At 38.6% G+C, this 22,871-nt stretch overlaps 2 protein-coding genes across 3 annotated transcripts in view; both read left to right on the forward strand.

Annotated features, from left to right (window-relative positions):
• LOC109899732 (receptor-type tyrosine-protein phosphatase epsilon-like) overlaps nt 1-14,685 on the forward strand; it is a 63,281-nt gene extending 48,596 nt beyond the window's left edge. For both annotated transcript variants that reach the window (XM_020495205.2, XM_031835684.1), the window contains 16 exons: nt 424-560; nt 733-823; nt 975-1,051; nt 1,183-1,219; nt 1,426-1,523; nt 2,059-2,178; nt 2,698-2,861; nt 6,037-6,172; nt 6,269-6,418; nt 6,546-6,639; nt 6,887-6,963; nt 7,050-7,184; nt 8,949-9,074; nt 9,322-9,473; nt 11,840-11,975; nt 12,161-14,685. In XM_020495205.2, coding sequence (XP_020350794.1) covers nt 424-560; nt 733-823; nt 975-1,051; nt 1,183-1,219; nt 1,426-1,523; nt 2,059-2,178; nt 2,698-2,861; nt 6,037-6,172; nt 6,269-6,418; nt 6,546-6,639; nt 6,887-6,963; nt 7,050-7,184; nt 8,949-9,074; nt 9,322-9,473; nt 11,840-11,975; nt 12,161-12,235 — 1,805 coding nt within the window. In that variant the 3' untranslated portion in view covers nt 12,236-14,685. The remainder of the gene's footprint in view (nt 1-423; nt 561-732; nt 824-974; nt 1,052-1,182; nt 1,220-1,425; nt 1,524-2,058; nt 2,179-2,697; nt 2,862-6,036; nt 6,173-6,268; nt 6,419-6,545; nt 6,640-6,886; nt 6,964-7,049; nt 7,185-8,948; nt 9,075-9,321; nt 9,474-11,839; nt 11,976-12,160) is intronic.
• Nucleotides 14,686-15,310: 625 nt separating this feature from the next.
• gnrh3 (gonadotropin-releasing hormone 3) lies at nt 15,311-16,698 on the forward strand. The gene is made up of 3 exons (XM_031835685.1): nt 15,311-15,549; nt 16,111-16,191; nt 16,502-16,698. The coding sequence occupies exons 1-3, from the start codon at nt 15,373-15,375 to the stop codon at nt 16,529-16,531; spliced, it is 288 nt and encodes a 95-aa protein (XP_031691545.1). The 5' UTR covers nt 15,311-15,372; the 3' UTR covers nt 16,532-16,698.
• Nucleotides 16,699-22,871: the final 6,173 nt, after the last annotated feature.

Genomic DNA, 22,871 nt, shown 5'->3' on the forward strand with positions numbered 1-22,871 from the left:
ATTCATATAATTGGTTCAGAGTTTGTTTTGATATTTTAACCTGTGTGTCGTGATCGCGTTTGACAAAATACATTTATGCACGATGGCGCACGATGGCGCACGCACGCAGCCGGTTTGGGTTCCGTGTAAGGGGTAGGGAGGGATGTTCTGTCCTGGGATGGTGAGGTGTGTTATTGTAAGTTATAATGTAACTTTCACATGTAAAGTACAATGTTTAGCAAGTGTGAGTGAGAATTGAAGACCCAGTCAGTTGTTTTTATGAATCCCTGTATGATGTCACCCTCCTTATGTTCACCTCATCACATTTATTAGGTCATCTACTTTACAAAAGAGAATTGCAGAACTATTATTTCAGTTATATCACAATTATTGTACGGAATGTAAAAACATTGATGTTTACATGTATTTTATTTTTTTACACAGGAGAGCAGACAGTGGTCCTCCTCCCACGATCCCCATCTCCATCCAAGCGTTACTTCCCCATCCCCCTGGACTCGCTAGAAGACCAGTTCCGGATATGCTCGGCAGACGACTGCAAGCTTTTCAGAGAGGAGTTCAATGTGGGTTCCTTTTCATACAACACATAGTAGTCACAGTAGTGTGATACCTTCATTTGTTAATGCTAATAATGTCATGTAGAGTTTATAGTTGTTACATACTATGCTGCATGTATGAGGGTTACATTAATGGCTTCATAGTTTGACCCCCTGTGTTTGTGTTGTGTCTGTGTAGTCACTTCCCTGTGGCTACCAGCACAGCTCATTTGAGGAGGCTAGCAGGGTGATCAACAGGGACAAGAACAGATATCCAAACATCCTACCATGTGAGTGATGGAATTGTTATAGGAATACATTTTGTAACCATTAAACCCACTTAAGAGAGATACAAATAAAATTATAACATGTAATGAAATAATTCTAAACAGGATACCTATTTTCCTAGTACAATTTTGTCTCTTTTGACATTTTCAACAGATGACCATTCCAGAGTGTTGTTAACTCAAATCGATGGTTATTCTTGTACGGACTACATAAATGCCTCATACATAGATGTGAGTTATATTTACTATGTATTTCATTCCATCCTATTATAAATCATTTCAATGCATCCAGTGTTACTTCCTTTCTCATTACGGTCTAATAACTACTGTAACTTGCCAAAACACATTTTATTTTTCACCAGGGTTATAAAGAGAAGAACAAATTCATTGCAGCTCAAGGTAAATAAGCTATGTGCAACATTATTGTAAAATAATGTTTATTGTAAAAATGGTTATTGTAAAAATACTGTACTAGTGGATTCCTTTTTTTCAATGAACTCTTTTATGTAAGTATATGCCATTTTTCAGCACACTAGGCCTACTGTAAAATCAACAGTATGTCTTCTTACGTCTGTGGTAAGCGTGTCACTCTCTCTTTTCCATAGGCCCAATGCACGACACTGTGGCAGACTTTTGGCGGATGGTTTGGGAACAGAAGACTGCTACTATAGTGATGCTCACTAACCTGAAAGAGAGAAAAGAGGTCTCTCACTTTGACTGATCCCTTATCTGCTTATACAACCAGTAAAGAATGTCTTCAGATTTGCTAATGGGATCTCTTGTGGAATGATTTGACAGTTCAACATCCTTAGATGTTCTAAAGGGCCTTTGCTAGGCCCCTTCTTGTCTTCTCACACCTCAAGGTTATGGGTTTGACCCTTTCCTAACATTCCCAATCCATACAATATGTCACCCCAAATGACTTGGCATCACATTCCATTGAACCTCAAGGGGCTGATCAATAAATAACAAAACAAAGGGTTTAGCGGCACTAAACAATTTGTTGATAATGTCATCCCAAGGCTTGATTATAATTAGTCTGAGAGTCTCATTAATGGTCTACAACATCAGAGTGATTAACTTATTGACTGACAGACTATCACTTCTGTCAACTCTATCACCTGGTCAGTAATATTAATACTTATGAAAGTCTCTGCCACTCACATTGGTGAAACGATTCAAATAGTGTCTATTTTGTCATTTTTGCTTTGCTGAATGTCCATTTCACCTCTCTTCAGGACAAATGTTACCAGTACTGGCCAGACCAGGGCTGTTGGATGTATGGGAATGTGAGGGTGGCAGCAGAGGACTTTACTGTACTGGTGGACTACACCATGCGCAAGTTCTGTGTACAATATGTAAGTGTCATTGTATGTGCCTACATGACAACCCTGCGTATGATCGCTCACGTATAAAACATAATGCTGTGTGAGACTGTGACCAGGTATTTACTATCAGGACTCAGGATAAGACCCAGATGCAAACAGTTAGATTCATAGATGTTTATTACAAAAGAGGGTGCTGGCAAACGACAGGTCAAGGGCAGGCAGAGGTCAGTAATCCAGGGCAGAGTCGGTAATGTACAGAATGGCAGGCAGGGTCAGGGCAGGTAGAATGGTCAAAACCGGAAGATCTAGAAAACAGGGACTAGAGAGAACAGGAGTACGGGAAAAACCACGCTGGTAGGCTTGACGAGACAAGACGAACTGGCAACAGACAAACAGAGATCACAGGTATAAATGCACAGGGGATAATGGGGAAAATGAGCGACACCTGGAGGGTGGTGGAGACAAGCACAAGACAGGTGAAATAGATCGGAGTGTGACAATTTGCAATTTATTATCTAAATGATTGATGTGTTTTCCTGTTGTAAACAGCAGGGGAGTGATGGCCCCAGGGCCCCCTGCCTGGTCACCCAGCTCCACTTCACCAACTGGCCAGACTTTGGGGTGCCCTTCTCCCCCATTGGCATGCTCAAGTTCCTCAAGAAGGTGAAGACGGTCAACCCGTCTTATGCAGGACCCATCGTGGTGCACTGCAGGTACTGAACCAGGGGAGGAGACTGGGGATTGTAACTGGAAATTCATATCTACAGGTTGTACTAAATGAAGGCTATAGTGGTTAATATAAACGGTATGATTTGTATAAGTTAACAAGATTATAATGTAAAATTGTTTACTAAAAAAGTATGCCAATCATCTTCCCTTTATTTAGTACTGTTATGGCTGGAATTTCAATGCCTGTGTCATGTCATATGAAACTACTTTACAAAAGGGCATCATGACCGATCTAAGGGGGCACACAGTACGTGAGGATGGCGGGGGGTCATTTGGAGAATTTTGCATTATTTAAATACCTGTAACAGCATTTTTCTGCAATCTAGAGCCATAATCATTTTGCTTTATTCTATGTATATTTTTGATTAACTCTGGGTAAAAGATTGAAAGGAATGTGATTCTTATACAGTACATTTAGATTTGCTTGTTTTTTAAGGTCTACCCACATTGCCAGCAGGCATGCCAGCTAAGATAGTTAGACAAGCTAGCTACTTTAACTTGATAGCCTGAAATTACTTCTTGATAGCTAGTTATGCAGTTGGTGGTTTGGGTACCTATCTGAGCTAGATAAAGCCAACTTCATAAGGTACACCTCCAGGTACACCTCCAATTGACTCAAATGATGTCAATTAGCCTATCAGAAGTTTCTAAAGCCATGACTTCATTTTCTGGAATTTTCCAAGCTGTTAAAGGGCACAATCAACTTAGTGTATGTAAACTTCTCACCCACTGGAATTGTGATACAGTGAATTATAAGTGAAATAATCTGTCTTTTAAACAATTGTTGGAAAAATTACTTGTGTCATCGCAAGGTAGATGTCCTAACCAACTTGCCAAAACTATAGTTTGTTAACATGGAAATTGTGGAGTGGTTGAAAAATTAGTTTTAATTATTCCAACCTAAGTGTATGTAAACTTCCAACTTCAACTGTGTCTATATATATTTTTTTGGGGGGGCTAAAATTATATATGGCCAAAAATATGTTGACACCACTTTAAATGAGTGGATTCTGCTATTACAGCCACACTTGTTGCTTACAGGTGTATAAAAATTAGCACACCGCCATACAGACATTGGACGTAGAATGGTCCGTACTTAAGAGCTCTGACTTTCAACATTGCACCATCATAGGATGCTAGCTTTCAAACAAGTTCGTCAGTTCGTCAAATTTCTGCCCTGCTACAGCTGCCCCGGTCAACTGTAAGTGCTGTTATTGTGAAGTGGAAATGTCTAGACGCAACAATGACTCAGCCATGGAGTGTTAGGCCACACAAGCTCACAGAACGGGACCGCTGAGTGCTGAACCGCGCAGGATGTGCCTGCAGGAAGGGTACCACAGTAAGGAGGAGGATGTCTTCCCTGTAATTCACAGCGTTGAGATTGCCTGAAAATACAACAAGCTCAGTCCGATGATGCCGTGACACACTGCCCCATACCATGACGGGCCCTCCACCTTCAAATCGATCCCTCTCCAGAGTACAGGCCTCAGTGTAACGCTCATTCCTTAGACGATAAATGTGAATCCGACCATCACCCCTGGTGAGACAAAACCGCGATTCGTCAGTGAAGAGCACTTTCTGCCAGTCCTGTCTTGTCCACCGACGGTGGGTTTGTGCCCATAGGCAACGTTGTTGCCGGTGATGTCTGGTGAGGACCTGCCTTACAACAGGCAGGTCCTATTGCGGACAGTCTGAGCACTGATGGAGGGATTGTGCGTTCCTGGTGTAACTCGGACAGTTGTTGCCATCCTGTACCTGTCCGGCAGGTGTGATTTTCGAATGTACCGATGCTGTGCAGGTGTTGTTACACATGGTCTGCCACTGTGAGGATTATCAACTGTCCGTCCTGTCTCCCAGTACCGCTGTCTTAGGTGTCTCACAGTATTGACATGGCAATTTATTGCCCTGGCCACATCTGCAGTCCTCATGCCTCCTTGCAGCATATCTAAGGCTCGTTCACGCAGATGAGCAGGGACCCTGGGCATCTTTCTTTTGGTGTTTTTCAGAGTAAGTAGAAAGGCCTCTTTAGTGCCCTAAGTTTTCATAACTGTGACCTTTATTGCCTACCGTCTGTAAGATGTTAGTGTCTTAACGACCGTTCCACAGGTGCATGTTCATGAATTGTTTATGGTTCGTTGAACAAGCATGGGAAACAGTGTTTAAACCCTTTACAATCAAGATCTGTGAACTTATTTGGACTTTTACGAATTATCTTTGAAAGATTTTCTACTTTGTCGAATAATAGTGAAGACATAAACTATGAAATACCACACATGGAATAATGTAGTAACCAAAAAAGTGTTAAACATATTAAAATATGTGTTATATCTGAGATTCTTCGAAGTAGCCACCCTTTGCCTCGATGACAGTTTTGCACACTCTTGGCATTCTCTCAACCAGCTTCATGAGGAATGCTTTTCCAACAGCCTTGAAGGAGTTTGCACATATGCTGAGCACTTGTTGGCTGCTTTTCCTTCACTCTGCTGTCCAACGCATCCCAAGCCATCTCAATTGGGTTGAGGTCAGGTGATTGTAGACGCCAGGTTATCTGATGCAGCACTCCATCGCTCTCCTTTTTGGTCAAATAGCCCTTACTCAGCCTGGGGGTGTGTTTGTTCATTGTCCTGTTGGAAAAAAAAAGGATTCTACAATGTAGAAAATAGTTTAAAAAATCATTGAATGAGTAGATGTGTCCAACATTTTGAATGGTACTGTATACATAAGTATATTTTTTAAACAGAACAAATCTGAGGGGGCACCTTCCCCCTATGGGCATGTTGCCTCTGACTACACCACCGAAGTTAGACACTTGCAGGAACAACTGTTGAAGCAGGTGTTGGCACTGGGGCTTTGCTTCCTGAATGGGCTTCATTGATTGGTTTCCATCACCGTATGCTGGTATCCCAGACTGCTCTCTGTGTGACTGGCCCTTCAAACACTGTGGATGTTGTTGGCTTGTAGACATTGTAGCTTTTTAGAATATTTCTTATGGACATGTTGCAATTTAGCACGTTAGGCCATACCACAATCAAGATTCCTGTTGCTAACTGAGCCACGGAAATACAGTGCATTATCTTTCAATTGAATCATCTAACTTACCTCGGAGTTCTATGACAATGTAAGGTTCACTATTCTGTCCTGTCTCTTGTCTTTCCTCAGTGCTGGTGTAGGAAGGACGGGAACATTTATTGTCATAGACGCCATGGTTGACATGATGCATGTAGAGCAGAGGCTGGATGTCTTTGGGTTTGTGACCAGAATACGGGAGCAGCGCTCTCAACTCGTCCAGACTGATGTAAGTGTTTCCTGACATTTCAATGTCTTCCTGCAGTACAAACATGCAAAGATGACTCTTTCACATCCATCTCTCACCACTCTGTCTACATTTCAGATGCAGTACTCATTCATCTATCAGGCTCTGTTGGAGTATTATCTATATGGTGACACAGAGCTGGATGTGTCCTCTCTGGAAGGCCATCTGCAGAAGCTCCACAATACCAGAGCACCCCTCGAAAGGCTGGGCCTAGAAGAAGAGTTCAGGGTAAGGGCCAGTCAAACACTTACTGTATATCTGCTTTCCTAAATTGTCTCACATTTATAGCCACATTCAAATGAGTGTAGCCATCTCTCTTAAGTAGTCCTAATTTCACTCCATGTCCTCTCCTCAGAAACTGACCAATGTACGCATAATGAAGGAGAACATGAGGACCGGAAACCTTCCTGCCAACATGAAGAAGAACCGTGTGCTTCAGATCATTCCATGTAAGGAATACCCTGACACTCTTAACTGTTCCATATTACATTACAACGCTACCACCATCAAACTCTTAGTGCTGTATTGATGCTTGATATGAATTCATTTTAGGCCTAACAACTTTGCCAAGTTAACCCTTTGAAGTTGTCTTAGTTTTTGGAATTAATATACTGTAGTTAAATGACACAAACGACACAAGTAGTTGAACTATTGTTGGAAATAAATGAAGTTGTTAAGGTTTTTGCTTTACCACAGATGACTTCAACCGGGTTATATTGTCAATGAAAAGGGGCCAAGAGTTCACGGACTACATCAATGCATCATTTATTGATGTAAGTATTTAGAAGCTCATTTAACTTTCTCCAGAGCCGTTTATGTGTTTACGTATATGATGCCCTGAACAGTGTTTTTTTTCCAGGGCTACAGACAGAAGGACTACTTCATCGCTACCCAAGGTCCTCTGTCCCACACGGTGGAGGACTTCTGGAGGATGGTGTGGGAGTACAGGTGTCACTGTATTGTCATGCTCACTGAACTCAAGGAGAGGGAACAGGTACGGATCCCACTGTGGCAAGAGCAAACTACAGTCTAATCAGTAAATAACAGCGGTTATTTTAGCAACAGTCGACAAAATGGTTAAAAGGTTTAAAATACAATTCTGATGAATGCTGCAGTTGGACAATGGATGACGATCCTCTGAACTTCTTGCGTTTTTAAAATCTTATATTAATGGAATTATAGCACATAACACATTGTACTGGCACAGACATAATGAATGGAGTTCACTCATTGTAAATTGTCACCTTTTTTTCCTAATGTACATTTTCTTAGTATATCGGGTATTTTTTAAATTAATTATATGTGCCTCATTTGTATATACTGGGTGTATTTGCATACATTATATAACAGGGCTGCACCCACCAAAGACTTCCTCTGTTTAGGCCTACCGCAGTGCTAACCTGCACTGTCTATGCTGCCTCATTAATTATTAATTACTGTTGTTGTCACATTCCCTTGCATAATTTAATAAGTGTGTAGAGAAGGATACCCCTGCGATTTAAAAACAAAATGCTTGGCTGTAGATTACACCTATCTATGCATACTTTACATCAGGGGTCTCCAACATGTCGATGTGATTTAAGAATTGACATGGACTCAGAACATCCAATTTTGTTGTTTCTCTATGAACAATTGTAATTTTAAGAGTGAAAAATAAAATGGAGACATAATTTGGGAAAATATATTTTTAAATTATTTTATAGGGCCCCCCCCAATTACAGTTGTTTATAAAATATAGTGCACTACTTTCTTTTGTGCGTTAAGGACCTGGGGAAGAGTTGCAGGGGAGAGGAGAAGAGAATAATGTGTCTATTTAAAAGCTAGAATTATATATATTTTTTGTAGCATATATATCTTTTTTGAAGTAGCTCTCATGCTAGAAAAGGTTGGAGACCCCTGCTTTACATTGTTTGAGAGATCAGTATCACTATAATCTGAGTGTTCATAGTCAGTAATTGCTTTAATTTCAGCACATCTCATTTGTTTACTTTTTCATTGTATTCCAACACCATTGTATTCCAACACCATTGTATTCCAACACCATTGTATTCCAACACCATTATATTCCATTGAGCCCATTTCAGCCATTACTATAATGTGTTTAAAAGGTCATTTCAAATGTTTCCGAGGTCTTAAAGTTAATGGGGGGAAAAAATGGCACAAGCAAGAGTGGGAAAGAGCCAACAGTGTAAAATGAAAGCAATCAATCCAACGAGATATAAGTGACAAGTCGATTTTGCACCCCTCATATACAGGAAATAGAGATCCTCAGGTGGGCTGGGCATGCACGTTGCTAGTTAGCTGCCTCTACTAGTGATACACAACATATTTATTTATCTTTGAATTTTTGGGAGGTTAAAATGTTCTATAGTCTTCTACAGAAATGTCCATGTAGAATTGCCTTACATCAGGGTGTCAAATACATTTTGCCCCGTGGGACCACTTTAGTGGTCTGTAAGTCCGCTCAAACATTCCTTGTCGTCAAACATTCCTTGTCGTTAGCAAAGACATTTCTATCCATCGCTTTTCTGTATTTTCAATGTGGCCTGAATCTGTAGCTTTAATTTCGGGAATTTAAGCTGAACAGAGAGACTATAAATGTTGATCCATTTTCATTATATTTTATTTTCAACCATTATAATTTCTACACAGTTTCGATTTATTATTAGTAATTTCAATATAGATGTAGGTTGTTTTTCCCACCTGTGGGCTTTATGTTTGACACCCCTGCCTGACATTTATCTGTCACTTTCTCCAGGACAAATGTTTCCAGTACTGGCCAGCAGAGGGCACTGCGACATTTGAAGACTACACTTTGGAGCTGAAGGGGGATGCCCTATGTGACACTTTCACTCTGAAGGACATGGTCCTCACATATGGACCAGTAAGTTTCCTTTACATAAACAAGCACGCGAGCTATCCGATATGGATGTATTTTAAATATATTCTTTGATCTTTATTTTTGTCCTTGAGGATCACTGGGTTTGGTCCTCTAATCAATGGCATTCTGTTATCTAAATGGGTGTCTTATCTTGAAGTTAATTAGTTCAAGTTCATGTTAGGTTTACCTTTATTGTTACCAGGTATACGAATGTATGTAATGATGAATCACATATGTTTCCCATCGCCAGGAAAAACAGTCAAGGCACGTCCGACACTTTCATTTCCACGGCTGGCCTGAGATCGGAATACCGGCAGAGGGAAAGGGAATGATCGACATCATTGCTTCAGTGCAGAGACAGCAACAACAGTCTGGAAACCACCCTATCATAGTACATTGCAGGTAAGGTACATGTACTGTACACACACACCAAATCTGGTAGCCTCATTACTACTGCCCTTTTAATTCTGTAGAGCGCAAGACGTTGAGGGGTGTGGGGGGCTGGGGGGTGCAAAGCTGACATATGTTGTTTTTTTCGGATGGTTATTCTATGGATCATTTAGTTATTGGATTTAGAATTTTAGGACCCATTTAGGTGTAAAAAAAAATATCCCAAAATTATTTGAGAAAATATTGGCCTTTACTACTAAAGCCCATAGAAACGCATTGAATAACACATTCATAAATAGCAAAAAGGACAGTCAAAAAATTAATAATGAAAAAACAAGGTTTTAAAGTATCAGTCCTACAGTAAATCTAGGAGATATAAAAGAAACTCGTGAAATATATGTATTTCTTCTTTTTTTTACACATATTTAACCCCTTTTTGGGGTAGACACAAAACTACCATCATATTTCATTTGTTTTATAAAACTGGTACAGGTTACCTTCAGGGGTCGTAGAGCATAGAGTGGTCATACTAGTTTGTTGGTCAAACCATTTGGATGTTACAGACGTTTTTGTGCTAGCTCTACTACTTTTCACCAAAGATGTGGAAGTGCACTGGCAGATGCGGTGGATTGAGACGCAAAAAAAATAATTATATATCTCTAGCTTAAACTGACAGATTTTGATGGGGATATATATATATATTTGGTATGTACTGCGTCAATCGAATCTAGGGGGTAAAAAACACATTTGGATCATACCAAAGACAAAATTATGTTTTAAAGAATATACAGTAGATCACTTTTTTTCCATTTTGGTCATGTCAGTTTCAATAAATGGTACATTTAGCCTTTGTAGACTGTTCTATAGGCCAACTCTTTATTACTACTTGTGTGAAAGACTGCTGTGAAAGCTCTGATCAGAACATACGTAGCTCCAGGTGAAGTACTTATCATGCAGCACGGCCCACTGGGATTGATCCAATCCACTGATTCACAGTCAATTAAAACCTCTCAAAGTGAAATCTCCTACGACTCGCGCTTTGATTAATCTGATAGAATGAGCTAACGACAGGAAATGGTGTCATCACTCTCTCGTATTCCTTCATCAGGGCCTGTCTAAAGAGGGGCTTTTTAAAGCTTTTTCTCATCCGTTGGGAATGGGTGCTTGCCCATTACAATCGCCCTCTCTCCTCTCGCGCTCTCACCAGCATTGTAAGCACTGACTCAATCCAAAGAGAGTGAGAGATAGCAGATTTATTAGTGCTACCGTTTGGATTAGTGTCTCTTTGAGGGAGGCTGATTATTAGTACTATTAGTCAAAGGTCAACTTTTCTCCAACTAATTGTTTTCAATACAAATGGGAAAGGACGCCACTGTAAGCTGTTACGTTTGCAGTATAGCCCTATGGCTAGGGAAATGGGAGACTAGGAACGTGTAGATCTCGGAGCTCTACTGTTAGAGATATCTCTTATCAACCTCTAACAAGATACACTATATATACAAAAGTATGTGGACACATCTTTCAATTTGTGGATTTGGCTATTGCAACCACACCCGTTACTGACAGGTACATAAAATCAAGCATCCCGCCATGTAAGCTCCATAGACGCACATTGGCTGCAGAATGGCTTTACTGGAGAGCTCAGTGACTTTCAACGTGGCACCGTCATAGGATGCCACCTTTCCAACTGTAAAGTTTGGTGGAGGAGGAATAATGGTCTGGGGCTGTTTTTCGTGGTTCGGACTTGGCCCCTTAGGCCTTGGCAACAGTTTGGGGAAGGCCCTTTCCTGTTTCAGCATGCCATTGTCCCCATGCACGAAGTGAGGTCCATGCAGAAATTGTTTGTCGCTCGCTGTGGAAGAACTTGAATGATCCTCCAATGAGCCCTGACCTCAACCCCATGGAACACCTTTGAGTTGTATTGGAACTCCGACTGCGAGCCAGGCTTAATCGCCCAACATCAGTGCCCGACCTCACTAATGCTCTTGTGGCTGAACAGGAAGCAAGTCCCCGCAGCAATGTTCCAACATCTAGTGGAAAGCCTTCCCAGAAGAGTTGAGACTGTTATAGCAGCAATGGGGTGACCAATTCCATATTAATGCCCATGATTTTGGAATGAGATCTTCGGCGAAGAGGTGTCCACATACTTTTAGTCGTGTAGTGTAACTTACCTGAATGTTGTGAAATCAGTGCATTGCTTTGGCGCTCAATGCAGCCCAAACAGCACGACAGTGAACTGGTAGAACCCTGAGGGTGTATGTAATCTAGTATACTCCTTTGATTCACATTCAGTTATAAGCACATCATTTCAATACCCTCTAATGGTAGTTAGTCAATGCTGTAGATAATGACAATTCTGTCCTGGGTTTATTTCTCAGTGCTGGTGCGGGTCGGACTGGGACATTCATCGCCCTGAGTAATATTCTGGAGCGGGTGAAAGCCGAGGGCTTACTGGACGTGTTTCAGACAGTCAAGAGTTTACGCATGAAGAGACCACACATGGTTCAGACTGTGGTAGGTATTACATATCGTAGCATCAACACATTGTTTGCAATCTTTGGATATAATTTCTATCATAGAGATTTAATGCATGATAGTAGTCTAAATTCATTAAAAAATGATCTTCAATAGAATGACAATGATGTATTTCAGTGATTTATGTTTGTGTTGTGTGTTTTGTTTGTTGTTTGTTGTTTCAGGAACAATATGACTTCTGCTACAGAGTGGTTCAAGATTTTGTTGACATTTTCTCAGACTATGCCAATTTCAAATGACAATATCTGCTACATATACCCATGTATTTTTCCAACATGCATATACCATTTTGTTAGATCGCTCTTTTTACGCTTTGCACTTAAACACAGTACTTAAACTTATTGTTCCATATTGTAATATATTTGTTTGTATCTCTGTCTGTTTTTTTGTGAGCTCGTTCAAAACAGCCCAAAATAAAATGTAATATTATGTGTATTTAGTCATGGACTTTTCAACTAGCTTTGTGTCCTCAGTATTTGGATGTCAAACGTTTTGAATTGAAAACCTAAGACCATTTGATCAAAAATGGGAATGAATGGTTAATTATGTTAACATTGTGTATATACGCTGAGTGTATAAAACATTAAGGACAGCTTCCTGATATTGAGGTGCACCTGGTCAGTCTATGTCATGGAAAGTGCAGGTGTCCTTAATGTTTTGTACACTCAGTGTATATTGATTAACTTATGCATATAATCTTTACCTATTTATATAATGTAGAATTGAATGTACATTTTGAGTATGTTAAAAACATTACCACGAGATTGCCTTTTGTTGCCTGAGGTCTGTACCATAGCTATGGCACATACTGTGGAAGTCCACAGATTGGACAAAAAAAAACTGCTGTTGCGAAGATACACAACCTGCCATAAGAGTTTGTCATTGTATTACTGACCTTACAAGTGACTTAAGTGCCATTTAATATTTGCTGTGTATGATGTTTTTTTTAAATCAACAGTATTGTTTTTTCTTTCTTTATTTGTGCTATTTTCTACATTGTAGAATAATAGTGAAGACATCAGAACTATGAAATAACACATATGGAATCATGTCGTCACCAAAAAAAGTGTTAATCAAATCAAAATATATTTGAGATTCTACAACCACCCTTTGCCTTGATGACAGCTTTGCACACTCTTGGAAATCTCAAATATAAAATATATTTAGATTTGTTTATTTAACACGTTTTTGGTTACTACATGATTCTATATGTGTTATTTAATAGTGTTGATGTCTTCACTATTATTCTACAATGTAGAAAATAGTCCAAATAAAGAAACACCCTGGAATGAGTAGGTGTCTCCAAACTTTTGACTGGTACTGTACATACAGTTGTAATAACTTTTTAAAGGTAGAATATATATGTATAGCATTTGTATGCTTTTCAAAATATTGGACCTAACATTTCAGCGTTTGCATGAAGCAGTGCCATACAAAGATTGGAAAACCTTTCTGATCAAGAAAAAATAGTCAACAAGTGACTTCAACTTCAAGTAGACATAGATAGCTAAGCCAGCAGACTGTTTTTATGTTTTTCAAGACTAAATTAAGAAGTTAGTTAAATAGTTAAATATACATTTTACTGTTTCCATATAGTTAAAAAAACAGCCTTCATCTCTGTAATAAACATGATTGGTGTTAAGAGAAATTATTATAATACCAAAAATATATTATTTATTCTGTTTATAGAGTTCTCAACTTGAAAAGTATAATTTAGAAACAGGCATCAATTTCCTCTTGATAAGGAGTGTTCAGTCATAGTGCCCTCATATCAATCACTAATTAACTTGATTATTAGTATCATTTAGCAGACACTCTTATACAGAGCAACTTACGGTGCAATTATGGTGAAGTGTGTTGCTCAAGGGCACTTTAACAGTTTTGTCACCTAGTTGCCTCAGGGATTTCGAACCAGTGGTTTTTCAGTTACTAGCACAACCGCTAGGCAACACGTTCGGCTACCTGCCACCTGGTTATTGACAATAGCAAATTTCAGGATGCTAGTTTCTGGAATTTCAATGTACTGTCATTTACTGTGAATTATATATACACAGTATATGATCATAAATGTAATTTAACACAAATTTGAATTACTTGGTTACCTGGTTATTAAGTGTTGTTAGGCTATCCTTTTCATACCAAAGGTACATTTATGCATTCATAACCTCTAAGGAGTGGTTATCTGTAGCTCTGTTGGTTATCGGATGGCACTTGCCACGCCAGTATAGTAGTGGGTTCGATTCTCAGGACCACCTGTATGTACTAATAACTGTAAGCTAAATGGCAAACTGTATTAGGTAAAGATATAAGGATTGTGTCTTCATTTAGAATCAGTCTTATGTACTGAGTATGAAATTAAGGCTAGTGGTTGCTGTAGTGCACAAGCATCTTGTTCCTGTACAGCCTCTTATATATATTGTTTACCTTAATTTAACTAGGCAAGTCAGTTAAGAATAAATTCTTATTTTCAATGACAGCCTAGGAACAGTGGGTTAACTGCCTTGTTCAGGGGAAGAACAACATATTTTTTACCTTGTCAGCTTGGGGATTTGATCTTGCAACCTTTCGGTTACTAGTCCAAAGCTCTAACCACTAGGTTACCTGCCACCCCAATCATAAGTCTGTATAAAGTTTACATTTTTCTATTCTGAGTGCAATAAATGCAATGAAAATAAACTAATTTGCCATTCGTTTCTGAATATTTGTAAAAGATACAAAACATGTGTATCAAACAGTGGAGGCTGGTGGGTGGAGCTATAGGTGGACGAGCTCATTGTAATGGTTGAAATGGAACTAATGGAACGGTATCAAACATATGGAAACCACATGTTTGACTCCGTTCCTTTTATTCCATTCCAGCCATTACAATGAGCCTGTCCTCCTATAGCTCCTCCCTCCAGCTGCCACTTGTATCAAAGTAAGTTTTTTATTGAGACAAATATATTATTTAATTTACAAGCATTACATATTTATAATATCTACACTGACGTCACCTCTTAACACATTACGAATTAGTTTGTTTCCATTAAATTCAGTTTGAAGCTTATGCACTAAGCAGGTCCCGTTGGTGACGTTTAGTGTCCATTAGGCACTTAGTGTGTCACACCTGTGGAGAAGGGATTATAATCCTATTGACACAGACTGTTCCATTTCTAATGACCCTTATAAAAAGGACCCATGATTATTCCCACCACACTGTAAGAAGGAATAGACCGAACGGACAGTATGTGATTCATTCATATGCTTTCAAGTACATTTAAAATTTTTAACTGATTTATGCGTTGATAATATCTACTAAGTGCATGTTCAATAGGTAATCATTGCAAGACAATCCCAAACTATATTTGATTTAGGATCAAATATTTTGGACTATCAAATGTGGCTTGTATTTTACTGCCTTTTTTTCCCAGCTTCCATGGATCTTAGCAGCAAAACGGTTGTGCAGGTGGTGATGTTGGCGTTGATAGCTCAGGTCACTTTCTCTCAGCATTGGTCGTATGGGTGGCTACCTGGAGGAAAGAGAAGTGTTGGGGAGCTGGAGGCCACCATCAGGGCAAGTACTATTTACCCTATGTTTACCTGTATGTAAGTAACTATGTCTACCTGAACATACATGTAATTGTCCTTTAAGTAAATCTACTGTGCCTTGAAAACCTGTGAACATGTGTATATATATATATATATATATATATATATATATATATATATATATATATATATATATATACATACCCTCATGGGTCAGTTCCCCGTTCACAAAAATGTATCGCTCCAACAGACAGTGAGTCACGTGGCCGTGGCTTGCTAGTCACGTGGCCGTGGTTTGCTATATAATGCAGGCAGACAAGCAACAAGGTATTCCGTTACTGTTCGATTGAATATCAGAATGGGCAAAACGAGTGACCAAATCGACTTTGAGCATGGTATGATTGTCGTGCCAGACTTGCCAGATCCAGTATCTCAGAAATGGCCGTAATTTTTGGAGTGGTATATTTGTTCAAGAAGCAGTCTTTTCAAGAGTACATAGGCAAAGTTTAAGAAGCTCTTTGAGGGTGTTGCATATCGAGTATATGGGTAATAACATTACAAATTCCTCTTGCATATTGCTATCAAGATGATGGACACAGGTGGTGTAATGGCTCTTCCTGAGGAGACAGATGCCCATATCCCGGAGAGACTGAGACCATATGATGTAGTAAGTATTCATATTCATATTTTAGGTTAGATAATGTATTCATTGTATTTCTAATGGTAATGTCCTTGTTTCGTCTAAAGATATTGAATTGATGTCTCCTTGTAATATGTTGTAAAAAGATATGCCAAAGTATATGAAAGAAATGTTAAGATGAGAGTATTGGCTGACAAACGGAAAGCTTTCCTGAAGTGGTACTTATAAATGTATGGAGACAATGTTGCTCATTTCTGATACATCATTGTAATATACTGTAGACACAATATTATACAACATAAAGTAGACTTCTGACATTGACACTTTGTTTCCCTAGATGTCGAAGAAACGGATGCCACATAAATAAAGAACTGTGAGATAATTCTTCACAAAAAGCAAGAAGACAGCGATGATGGAGCATTCAAGAACAGTTCTGTCCATTTCCAACAAAGATCACATTTAGATTGATGTAATTTACTTGAAGTATGAAACACTAACCTCCTGTAAAATTGTAATAAAGAGTGATTGAAAGATATGTCTCTTTGTATGTCCTTACAATACAGTATCTGCAGTGTCCTATCCCATTCATCAATTAGTGACCCGTCATAAGATTGAGGTTGATAAACCATCAATTGAATATTATCGTATATTTGTTTTCCATGACCGACAAGCATGATCAACTTGTTCTTCAACAACCTTAGCATGACAGCAGCTGGTGATTAAGTAAATGTATTCAAATTCAATGGTGTCATTAGATTTGAAACAGTGGTCTATGTCCCTTTTATAACTAGATCGTATTGCTTGTCAGTCGTTTCATCCATAAAAACCACAAGACCATTTGCATTTTGAAACAGGACATTTATCTTTACCCCAAATGTATGTGAGTATGTCACCTACATACTCAACTAAATACTTTAGTTAAAAGGAATTCTGAAATGTCAAGAGGGTTGACATTTTTCGAATAGTTTTGCCAGGATCATAGACATCACTAAAAGACTGTGTAAAACTTTAATGTCGTTCAATAAATTGGTGTTAGTTATACACATTTTCATTTCATATCAGGCAAGGAAAGGAATCTGCAGGGGGCATTTGTTTTAAATAGAACTCATAATCTGGCAAAGCCCAACAGACATGGTACCTCACTAATCGCGTAGTGCATTAGGGGCCCATGATTCATGAACTGTGCCAACACGAGGGAGACCCTTCATTGTTAGCGTGTGGTTGTAATGCCCACCAATGAACCCAAACCCGCCGGTACTTTAGGGAAAAGGTGAACATTTTTAAAGCACATAGAATTAGAATGAAATTAAACCACTTTCCATTGCACTTTCAGAACAATGGTTCTTCATTTGTGATACCTAACATCGTTCGTTTAATATTCATGGTTACAATTTGCATAATGCAATCATTTTCTTGGATAAGGAAAGACTTAACTATTTTACTTCAAAAAAGTACTCGTTTTTTTTTTACTTGAGAACTTACTCCAACTATTGCAACAAATATATACAGTACCAGTCAAAGGTTTGGACACACCTAATCAGTCAAGGGTTTTTCTTTATTCAGAGACAGCAGGGGTTCAAACATAAATTTCCTACATTTGAATATAGAAATGGATTTTATCAAAACAAAACTATGCTACAATACATTTTATCTCTGGGACCGTCAAGGTGACAAATCAGAGCAAGATTACTGAATGTAAGTATATTATTTACCTTGAGAGGTGAATGTATCAAACCAGTTGCCATGATAAAAGTGTTTTGTTGTTGTGCACTCTCAAACAATAGCATGGTATTTTTTCACTATAATAGCTACTGTAAATTGGACAGTGTAGTTAGATTAACAAGAATGTAAGATTTATGCCCATGAAAGACATGTCTATGTCCTGGAAAGTTTGTTGTTACTTACAATGTCATTCTAGTCACATTAGCAACGACCGTCCCGGTTTAGCGACACCGATCCCGTAGAGGTTCAAATAAAATGCAAGTTGGAACCAAATACGGTTCTTGAAAGCGATGTCATAGGGAACCATTCAGCGTCTCTGAAGAACCATAAAAGGGATGGTTCTATGAAGAACCATACAAAAATTTAAAAAACTAAAATGTATTGGCCCTCCAGGACCCGAATTGAATAGCCCTGCAGTAGGATTTTAAGCTTATTTGCATATTTTTCTGTGTCCCCTTAGAGTGAATTGTATAGTTACCAGTACCACTCATGACTGTGCTTGTTAGTGCCAGATACATGGTTGTTGCATTCATTCATTTTCACTCCTGTGGCCTTCACCAAGTGAGATCCTAAGTGAATATGTTGTCATTAAAATGTAATTTTTTAAGACAATACAATACATATTTTGGTCCTGCTTTAAATGATGTGCAGTTAATGAAGGCTTCATAAAGCCTTCATGAACACAACATAAATCTGTCACAAATCATCTATAACCATATGTCATGCTCAATAAAGAGTTCATAAATGTGGCATAACTGTGTGACATAACCACCAATGTCAAATAATCAACTATGGCATAAACCTGTGCATTATAAAGGGTGGCATAAGCACTGCTTAATAAAAGCTTTATAAAATAATATTAAATTGAGGCTTCACAAACATTTATAACCGTATCATGCATCTTGGTAGAGTATTGTAATTCCAGGATAGTGGGTTAGATTCCCAGGACCACCAATACGTAAAAATTTATCCACACATGTCTATAAGTCTCTTTGGATAAAAGTGTACATATTATATGGCATATATTATATTACTCAAAAACAGTTATTGGATGGCCCGACCTCTTTCTCTCTAGGGTGCATAGTGAGTATTGGACCTGACCTCAACTTGCTGTGCTGCAGGATTGCATACGCTAGTAGGGCCTTTTTAAAATCTGTTTGTATTTTTTTTTTAGCTAATTCTGTATCATTTTCCCAAATTCAGTTCTCTGGGTTTTGTTTTCCCAGGTTTCGGATTTCTCACAGTTTTTTCTGGCTTCCCCAAGTTAATTTCACACTTTTTTAATAGAAAAACTGCACAATGTGATTTTTTGTCTTCACAACAACACTTAAACCGAATCAGGGGACCACTTTTGAGGTATGGATAAAAATCTACGAGGTATGGTTAAAAATCTACGAGTTAAGCATTGAGGTAGATTACATAACTACCTCAATCGTTATTTCAAATAATTTCGGTGACTTCACAGTAATTGCTAGCAAGATAACGTTAGATAGCTAGCTAATATTAGCAGCATGAGCTAGCTATACCAATACAACATGTAGCTAGCTAGCAGTCTCGATTAAATAAAAATCCCCTTAGATATAGCCACATCTCATAGTCACGTCATGAGATTTGTAAATGAAAGTGCACGAAAATAATATTGACCCGTTTCAGGAAAGTAGGGGTATGTCGCAAGTCACCACTTCACAGGAGAAACATTTATATATTTATTTTTTGGAACATGTGAACTTTCATCTGCCTTAATAACAAACTTGTATGCCATCTGTGAATACTTATACAATTGTTAACATACAAGCCTTGTTAGTTAAGCCACAGAAAAAGTAAGCAACCTTCCCACTAGCCATGATTGGCTGACATAATGAGTGGGCTGGATATGCAGAGTGAGGAGTTTGGATTGGTCTGCCATATAGAGGGCTTCTGTCAATTTGAGCAGGTCAGTCTGTGTTGTAATCCTGTCAAACGTGACTTTAAAAAAAATATCATGTAGTGGAGCTGCATATGTGTTGCTCTCCATTTCCTGGAGGATCGAGTTTTGAAATCAGCGGAATTAGAGTATGATAGCTAAAGAGATGAAGAAAACACCTGTCTCCAGATTACTAGCTAACATTAAACCTTGTTGGTTAGCTCCCAGAGGATTCATGCAGGGTAGTAACAACATGATTTGGCACTATGTTCATTGTTGTTTAACTAGCTAACGTAAGCTGGCTGGCTTGTTAGCTAACGTTACGTGACGTGTGTGATCTTACATGTTGTTTACCTAGCTACGTTCATTGTTTACTGATCTAGCTAGCTACATGTCTTAAGCTAAAGTGTCCAACACCCATTGAATATGGCCAGTGTTGGTAAACATTGGCAAAAAAACATAATGTAATTGTTGGCAGCAAAGCTGGTTAGGCTGTTTTCATGTTATCCAGAGGCAAACAAATCATTGGCCAGAGCATCAAGTCTGCGCTCTGAACTCTCTGAGAGCGAAACGTGATGGGTGGGGCTAAAGCTTGAGAGAGTGTGAACGGTGCTGAATGGGTGTTGACAAATAATAGCTATTCACTAGATACCAAAACATTCAAATGCCATTTTCTCAAAAGTGTGTGTACTGATTTATCAGCTTTCAAAAAATAATTTATTTCCCATTGTTCCTCAAAAATTCAGTGTATGATATACCATTTTGTAGCTCTGAGTCTTTACTTTTATCCAATGTAAAAAACGTAATTTAAAATGTTTCAAGTTGGTGAGTCACATATGAATCGAGAGTATTCCTGGTGCAGCACAGAAAAACTAAGAAATAACACACATGGATTCATGTAATAACCAAAAAGTGTTAAACAAATCAAAATATATTTGATATTTCTGAATATATGTAGTTTGGTACTCTAATGTCCTGTGTTGGATTTGCCCCAAACATAACACTTTGTAATCAGGACAAAAAGTTAATTGCTTTGTCACATTATTTTTTGCAGTATTGCTTTAGTGCCTTGTTGCAAACAAGATTCATGTTTTGGAATATTTGTATTCTGTACAGGCTTCCTTCTTTTCACTCTGCCAATTAGGTTAGTATTGTGGAGTAACTACAATGTTGTTGATCTGTCCTGAGTTCTGAGGTTTCTCCTATCACAGACATTAAACTCTGTAACTGTTTTAAAATCACTATTGGCAGTTTCCTTCCTCTCCGGTAACTGAGTTAGAAAGGACGCCTATATCTCTGTAGTGTCTGGGTGTATTGATACACCATCCAAAGTGCAATTAATATCTCTCTCCATGCTCAAAGGGACATTCAATGTCCAAAATATTTTTTTACCCATATGTGCCCTTCTTTGCGAGGCATTGGAAAACCTCGGTCTTTTGTATTTGAACCTGTCTTTTGTATTTGAACCTGTGTTTGAAATTCACTGCTCGACTGAGGGACCTTACAGATAATTGTATGTTTGGTGTACAGATATGAGGTAGTCTTTCAACAATCACGTTAAACATTATTATTACACACAAGGTGAGTTCATGCAACATATTATGTGACTTGTTAAGCAAATCTTTACTCTTTCATTTATTTAGGTTTGCCAAAACAAAAGGTTTGAATAGTTATTGACTCAAGACATTTCTGCTTTTCATGTTTTATTAATTTGTATACCTTTCGAAAAAACATAATTCTACTTTGACAATATGGGGTATAGTGTTTATGCAGTGACAAAACAATCTCAAAATAATCCATGTTATATTCAGGCTCAGTATTACAGGACACTACATAATGTGTCAATACATAGTTTATAAACGTTCTGTTCATTTATGAAGGTTCTCTCATAATCCATAGGTAGGGTGTTTAGATGGGTTGATGGACATGCAACGTTTGCATTGGTTTGTCTGTGTATGTGTCAGAGCCAAGATGATTTGGAGTAGTCCTACCTGAGACTTCCCCACCAGATATTCCTCTTCTGTTGCCATGCTGGAGACCAGGGCTTGATTACAACCTGTTACAATGATCCAACATTTTGTTGCTGATCTTTCAGTGGGGAGTGGGTGAATGTGAGAAAGACCTGACTGGGCCCAGCACCACACGCTATGGTTTGTTACATTGTTGTGTGTGTGTTTGTGTACTGAAGAACCTGTAACTTGGTTCCAGAAGAATGCCACATTCAATTTCCTTATGTTGGAGGCTTTCATCAAGCTAAATGTTTCTTGGTGTAACATTGTCCCCAGGCTATTGTGCACATAGCACATATGTATAAGCCTGGGATATAAACCATTCAAAGTTTGCCTTAGTAGGAGTGACCATAGCATTCTATTGGAGTGACCTTACTGAGTAAAGTATTTGTCATCAGGCTATGTCCTTTTCTAGAAAAACATTCCCCCCTGGTTGTCACTAGTTAACACAGTCTCAAAGTCATAATCATGCCAAAACCCCACCCATTTCTAAAATGATTTCAAACCTAACCTTAACCCTAACCTTAACCACACTGCTAACCTTATGCCTAACCCTAACCTTAAATTAAGACCAAAAAGCACATTTTTGTTTTCAGGATTTTTTATTATTATAATTGTTTATGATTTAGGCCATTTTGAATTTGTGACTGTGCTATATAGCAGAAACTATTCCCCCTGGCCTCAAGGGAAAGCAAAAAAAGACATGGCCTATCTTCCAGCTAGCTAATTATGTAGCAAAGGACATATCTAGCTAGCTAACTAGCTAGCTAATGGCTTCACCGAGAATAAGAAAGACTACACCCTTACAATCTGCAGTCAATGTGTGTGGCGCTTGCAGAAAAAAACGATCCAAATAAGAGCTACAAACACCATCTCTTTATTGCCAAGATGTCGGACCAATATGACAGAGGTGCACACGACATGTGGGAGAAGTTGTTGTGGAAGATGATTGGTTGGTAGATCAAGCTGCAATAGAGCATAGTGGGAAATATGATAATGATGGGTGTGGTTTTGTTTCAACTCTGGTTATTAACACCAACAAGGGGATTATTTTACACCGCTGGGTGCTAATT

The sequence above is a fragment of the Oncorhynchus kisutch genome, linkage group LG11 (assembly GCF_002021735.2).
Source record: "Oncorhynchus kisutch isolate 150728-3 linkage group LG11, Okis_V2, whole genome shotgun sequence".
In the NCBI taxonomy this organism is placed as follows: domain Eukaryota; kingdom Metazoa; phylum Chordata; class Actinopteri; order Salmoniformes; family Salmonidae; genus Oncorhynchus; species Oncorhynchus kisutch.